General features: G+C 45.7%; 1 protein-coding gene across 1 annotated transcript in view; it reads left to right on the forward strand.

Annotated features, from left to right (window-relative positions):
• The first annotated feature begins 2191 nt into the window (after positions 1–2191).
• Caln1 (calneuron 1) overlaps positions 2192–6483 on the forward strand; it is a 342779-nt gene continuing 338487 nt past the window's right edge. The window contains exon 1 of the mRNA XM_055606329.1: positions 2192–2310. Coding sequence (XP_055462304.1) covers positions 2192–2310 — 119 coding nt within the window. The remainder of the gene's footprint in view (positions 2311–6483) is intronic.

The raw sequence follows: 6483 nt of genomic DNA on the forward strand, positions 1-6483 counted from the left end.
TATTGCGACTATGTGTCTGAGGTTTAGTGTTGGGTGAGTGACTGTGGTAAGACCTTATTCCTAAGAAGACATGAACACACATCTGTTCGCCCCAGGTAGAGAACTGATGACAGACCCAAGTAACTAAACTACCACAGTTCAGCTTGGTGAACCACTGAATATATTGGGGTTGCTTACAGGCACGTGGGTGACTCAAAGAGAGCCTCATCACTGAAAGCCAACCGACATGTGTGATAACTCATGAAGGCTGGAACCTGAAATTCACTGTGCAACTTGCAGGCAGCCCAGCAGGTTAGACAGCCTCCTCTTCTCAGCTGGTCTAACTGCCTAAATAGTCCTGCGAGGGAGATACTTCCTTTCTGTTTCTGAGATGAGACACTCTGACCAAAAGCCACTTAAGTGAGCAAAGGGTTTATTTGGCTTATACTTCCAGATTTCAATTCATTTTTGAATGAAATCAGGAACTTGAAGCTGAAACCATGGAGGAATGCTGTTTGCTGTTGCTAAGCTTGGTTAACTTTCTTCTGTAGCCCAGGGCCACAAGCCCAGGGAATGGTGCTGCCCACAGTGGGCTTGGCCTCTTCTACATCAATGAAATTGAGATGATTGCCCACAAACATGCCCATAGGCCAGCCTCATCTGGGAAATCTTTCAATTGAAATTTCCTTCTTGGCTGTGTAAGGTTTTAAGTTAAAGCTAACCAGGGCAGAAGGGCCTTGTGAGTCTGCTAAGTTTCAGAGACTTTTTGAGATTTGTGGGATGTTTACTTCCTGAGTCTTAAAGATCTTCCCTCCAGAATGGACTGTTTCAGCCCAGAGGATCTTGTTATATAATATATTGTAAAAATGTGTTACAGTTTGGCTGAGGAGCACCTCTCTAAAAGTTCACATGTTGAAGGCTTGGTTCAGGGGTGAGATGTTTTGGAGATCAAATTCCGAAGGCTTTGATTTCATGAATGTAGTAACCCAATGATAGAGTCACAATGTGGTGATGTTATTGGAAAGGAATATTGCCTTTAAATGGTGGCAATTACCTGAAGAAGCACATCAGGGGTACTGGTGGTTGGTTTTTGAAGGACACACCATATTCCTGGCCACTTTCTGCTTTCCTCTCTGCTTCCTGTCCATCACCTCCTGCCAGCCATGATGTTTACCTTACAACAGGGCCAGAAGTAACAAATAAAGCATCACAGATATATACCACTGGAGCCATGAGCCAAAATAAATCATTCCTGCTACAACAGGTCTCTCCAAGCATGGTAAAACACATGACAAACAATGTTTAAAAACCAGTGCTGGTGTGTGTGTGTGTGTGTGTGTGTGTGTGTGTGTGTGTGTGTGTGTGTCTTAGAGCACTTGTGGAGGTCAAAGGACAACTTTGTGGATTCATGTGGAGTCCAAGGCGTAAACTCAAGTTTCAGGTCAAGCTCCTTTATCTGCTGAGTCATGTCATTATTATCCATTTTTGCATTCTAGTTTGAAACAGGGTGTCACTCTGTAGCCCAAGCTGGCCTTGAGCTGCTTCTAGAGCTCGGGCTGGCACTGAACCCATTGTAGCCATGCTGACCCTGAACTTACAGTTTACAATGCCCTGGCCCATCTTCCTGAGGAGCTGGGATTTCAGACATGCTCCATCAAGTTCTAGCAGCGCTTCCTCCTCAGCCGAGTAAGGCAAGGATGGTAGAGATGGAACCCAGGTCGCAAACATCCCGGGCAAGTGTCTGCCTCTCCTAGTGCACATGCTACATGTGAAGTGCTGGCCAATTTTGTCTCTTTTACTTTTTTGCAAGTAGCCTCAAGTTGGTGTCTGCTATTGTTCATTTGATCTTGCTTATGCTGAGGCAAAGCCTGAGGGTGTGAATGGAAAAGTACCTAGAAAGATTAAAGTTGCTTCTAGAGGCACAGATCCATTTGTTATATAATATTCTCTGGTGACATTGAGCCCTTATTAATAACTAAACATCTGTCAGTACTATAATTATATTTCTTGTGCCATAGTTGTGTCTACCATTGGCCTGTGTAAACATGGAAGGGCAGGTGTGAATAATTTAGGCAAGTGACTTTGAGTAAATAACCATTCAGCACTGTTTCCGACAGTAAGTTTCTGCCAACTCCTTGCAGAGTCTCAATATCTTCGCTGATGTTCCTTTGATGTACCCCCAAATCTCTGACCACATCGAGCTGGACCCCCGATGCGGCTGCCTGAGCAACCTGGAGATGGGAAGCCTGAGAATGAGACGAAGGGGGACCAAGAAACTCCCGAAGGGGGAGAGGAGCCACGGAGAAGCCCAGCCCCTGGCTTCCCCACCTGGCAAGTCTTCCCCCACCCCCAAATCCCTGCATCTAGATTGCTTTGCAACTCCCAGGTAGGGGAGTGGGGTGGGATCTCCGAACCTGTGATGCCCAGGGCACAGGGGAGAGTCTATGAAAAGCCCACCGGGGGTGGGGAGCTTCCCAAAGGATGCTCTATCCAGCAGGAAGCAGAATTTACATGGATTCTGGAGGTGGTGGGTTTCCATGGTCTCTCTTTGAGATCCATGCTCAAGGCAAGAGGGTGTGGCTGAAAACTCACTATCAATAAAGCGTTTGGGAGGGTGTGGGTTGTTATGAAACAGATGCAACTTTCAGAACGCAGAGGAAGAGACAGCATGGAAACAGAACCTTTACATAGGTCGTTTTAATTAATTCTTAAAATATTCTCATGAGGACCTTTTGAATCCCGTGTGTGTGTGTGTGTGTGTGTGTGTGTGTGTGTGTGCGCGCGCGTGCACGCACGCGCGTGCACATTGTGAGTACTAGGGATTGAACCTAGGACCTTGTATGTATTAGACCAGTGCTATACAGGTCCTTAGAAGGGGGTTTGGGCAGGTGCTCTACCACTGAACCACATCCCTTCACCAGGGAATTTTAGGCAGGGGCTCTACCACTGAGCCACACCCCAGCCCCTTACTGGGGGATTCTAGGCAGGTGCTCTACCTCTGAACTATATTCCAAGCCTTTTTTCTTATTTTAAGAAATGGTTTCACTAAATTTCTCAGGCTTGCCTTAAACCCACTCAGTAGCCCAAATAGCCCTCATACTGGAAATCCTCCTGCTTCACTCTTCCCAAGGAGCTGGAATACTAGGTCTGCATCACCATCAGGCCTCACAGTGTAAGATGACTTTTATAGGAGAAAAGTGCTTAAAAATACTGAGAGACTGGCCTGAGGTCACACAGTCAAAGGAAAACCCAGAATTCCTACCCAAGTCTCTCTGAGGCCTGTTATGGTCTTCCTCTCCTCCTCCCCACCTCCATCGCCCCTCTCTTTCTCCTTCTCCTTCTTTTTCTCTTTCCTTCTCATCCATTTCTTTTCCTCCACCCCTCCTCATCTTCCTCTTTCTCCAACTCCTTTTTTTAAAAAAAAAAAAAAAACAAAAAAAAACCCTCCCTTCTCTGCCTCTTCCTTTTCTCCTCCTCTTCCTTCTCTGTCCTTCTCCCTTTTTTTCTGTTCTTCCTTGCCTCGCCCTGTATATAGAAGTCATTTCAGGCTGGGCTGTCTATATGTCACCAAGCCACAGGACTCTCTGTTTTTTTTTTTTTTAATCTTACTCTTTTTCTTTGCTCTGGAATCTTTCCATGCATGACTGTAAAAACTCAAGAGCGGTTTTGTGTAGCAGAGAATTTTAGATCTGTGTGATACTGGCATCAAAGATTGGAGCACCATGAGTTCTTCAATTTGGCCTCGCTCTGAGGCTATCCCTCTGAGTCTCTTGGTAATGGAATCTCTTGATGTCTCCATCCTAGCTCATATTAGTGGTGGGAAGTGTTTATCATAGAGGGAATGAACTTAAGCTTATTGGGGGTATGTGTAGAAATATTTTTGGTGATGTAGTTCTTGATTTTTAGTAATGTTTCCCCAGAGCTGTGGAAATAAGGGCATGGAGGGCACAGGCACAGGAGATTTTAGGACTCTATCTAGATTCCAGAACCTTCTACAAGATACCTCAGTGTTTGAGAAATCAAGGACAGGAGCTGAAGAAACCCGTGGTCAACATCATCTTGGCACACAGGGTGAGGTCTCCTGAGGACTGTGAACTTGAAGCTGGAAGTATGTATGGGTGTGGGCTCAGAATGGTTGCTGGAGAAGTTTGGCTTGGTGTTTAGTTGCTTTTGCCATGGCTGTGACAGATACTCCACAAAGAGCAACTTCATGGAGGAACGATTTGAGGAGCCATGGCCGCCATGGTGGGGAAGGCATATCGGCAGGAGTGAGGTGAATGGTCGCCTTGCACTCACGGTTGGGAAGGGAAGAGCTATGAAGAGCAGCAGTCTCACTTTTCTTTTATTCAGTCTGGGACCTTCATTGTTGGGCTGGTGCAGCCTACAGATAATGTGTGTTTTTCCACCTTAAATATGGTAAGTTGTTGGCTCCTTGCCCTCTCCTCCCGCCCTGCCCCTTGCATTCCAGTCTGACATAAAACTCATGGTTCCTCCGCTGCATTCTCTCTTGAGCTCTGGAATTGGAGCTGTGTACCTCCAAGGCCAATATTAAGTTGTTATATTGAGATTTAAGTTGCAACCATTTGCAAGGGTGATCCCCTGGAGAGCTAGCTGTCCTGACTTGTAAGACCACTGGCTCCTAAATTTAGAAGGTGAAAAAAAATGTTCTTCCATTTCTATCCTTGCCATGGGATCTGGGGGGGATTCTTTGCATGCCATTTTACTTTCATTTGTGTTGATGTGATAAAACACCCCGACCAAAAGCAACTTAGGGTTTACTTCAGCTCACAATCCCAGGTTTAGAGTTCATCATTATAGAGATGCCAAAGAACATTAAATAGTCTCGTTACATCCACAGTTGAGAGCAGAGAGGAATGAATGCCTACATGATGTCCCCACTCTTGCACAGTTCAGGACCTCTGCCTGGGGAATAGAGCTGCCCACAGTAGGCTGACTCCTCCCACAGTTTTTACTTGAGGCGATCCCCACAAGCATGCACACAGGCCAACTTGATCTAGAAAGTCCCTCACTGAGACTTCCTTCCCGGGTGATGCTAGGTTGTCAAGTGACAAAGTGAACTCTCAGAATGGTCTTGAGTGACTCCTCAGTGGTCAGTAGTGCAGCTGACCACCTTAAAAAGTGGGACAGAGAGATGCCCACAGAGCTTTGACAAAACACAGCTAAGTAAACAACTCCACACACAGGGTGGTTCTGCGGGCCAATCTGAAGGAAGCTCTTCTCTCTGGGGGAGGAGTGGATGTGCTCTATTGATATATAAGCTAAAAATAACAACCTTCCAAACAAAGTGTTTTTAGTATTTTGAAATGAAAATGTGTAGACAAAGCAGGGATCTAGAATGTATGAGTCATTAAATTGCGGACTCTCAAAGCAATGGAAATTCAAAGGGCACTTTTTTTCCCCTCTCCATTTCTCCCTCCCACCCCTGTTCTGAAGAGCTTTGGCAGAGTCTCTTCGTAAACAGTTCCCACAGACTGCCCCATGGCCTATGGTCCTACACAGCAAAAGGTTGAGAGAACTCAACTTCTTTCTTGCCTGGTTGCTAAGCTAGGTTGGTGTCAACAACTCAAGCCACCCCCTGGAGGGCCACCCTCATCTCTCCTCTTTGTGTCGCCCCCTCTCCCATGGGGCCCCAGGTGTTTCCATGGTCCCTACACCCGTGCTGTTCTCTCCCCAGTGCTTGGCTCAGGAGTACTGAACTCATCAGACCCAACAAGGATGCTGCAACATGGAGCATCTCTGAGGAAGCTGATTTTAGGGGAGGGTGTGTAACACAAGACACTGTAGCAGCGGGCTTCTCTGACTCATCCTGGGATTATAATGAAAGGCCTGGGTCTGGACATTGGAGTGTGTGTGTGTGTGTGTGTGTGTGTGTGTGTGTGTGTGTGTTTTAAAGCCAGAGGACAATGTCAAGCTGTCCTCTTTTTTATTTTAGACAGAATCTCTCACTGGAGAGATTCTCCACAGTCTGGAGCTTGCTAGTACACTAGGCTGGGTTGCCAGTGAGCTCCAGAAATCTACTTGTCTCTACCACACCCTAGTACTGGGATTACAAGCTCATGCCACCAAACCTGCCCTTTTCTGTGGGTGCTGGGGATCGAATTCTGGTCCTCCTTATCCTTACAAGGAAACAACTACTTTACTGACTGCACTGTCTTTCCTATTCCCTATCTGTCTGTCTGTCTATATATAATCTGTCTGTCTACTATCTTTGTCTGTCCATCTATCATCTGTCTGTCTACTATCTTTGTCTGTCCATCTATCATCTGCCTATCTACTTATTTGTCTGTCTATCTACTTATTTGTCTGTCTGTCTATCATTTGCCTGTCCACCCATTTGTCTATCTGCCTGTTTGTCTATCATCTGTCTATCTGTCTATCATCTATCTGTCTGTCTATGTATGTATGTATGTATGTATGTATGTATGTATGTATGTATCTATCTATCTATCTATCTATCTATCTATCTATCTATCTATCTATCTA

This window comes from Psammomys obesus, unplaced genomic scaffold (assembly GCF_907164565.1).
Source record: "Psammomys obesus unplaced genomic scaffold, mPsaObe1.curated_primary_1811, whole genome shotgun sequence".
NCBI classification, from domain to species: domain Eukaryota; kingdom Metazoa; phylum Chordata; class Mammalia; order Rodentia; family Muridae; genus Psammomys; species Psammomys obesus.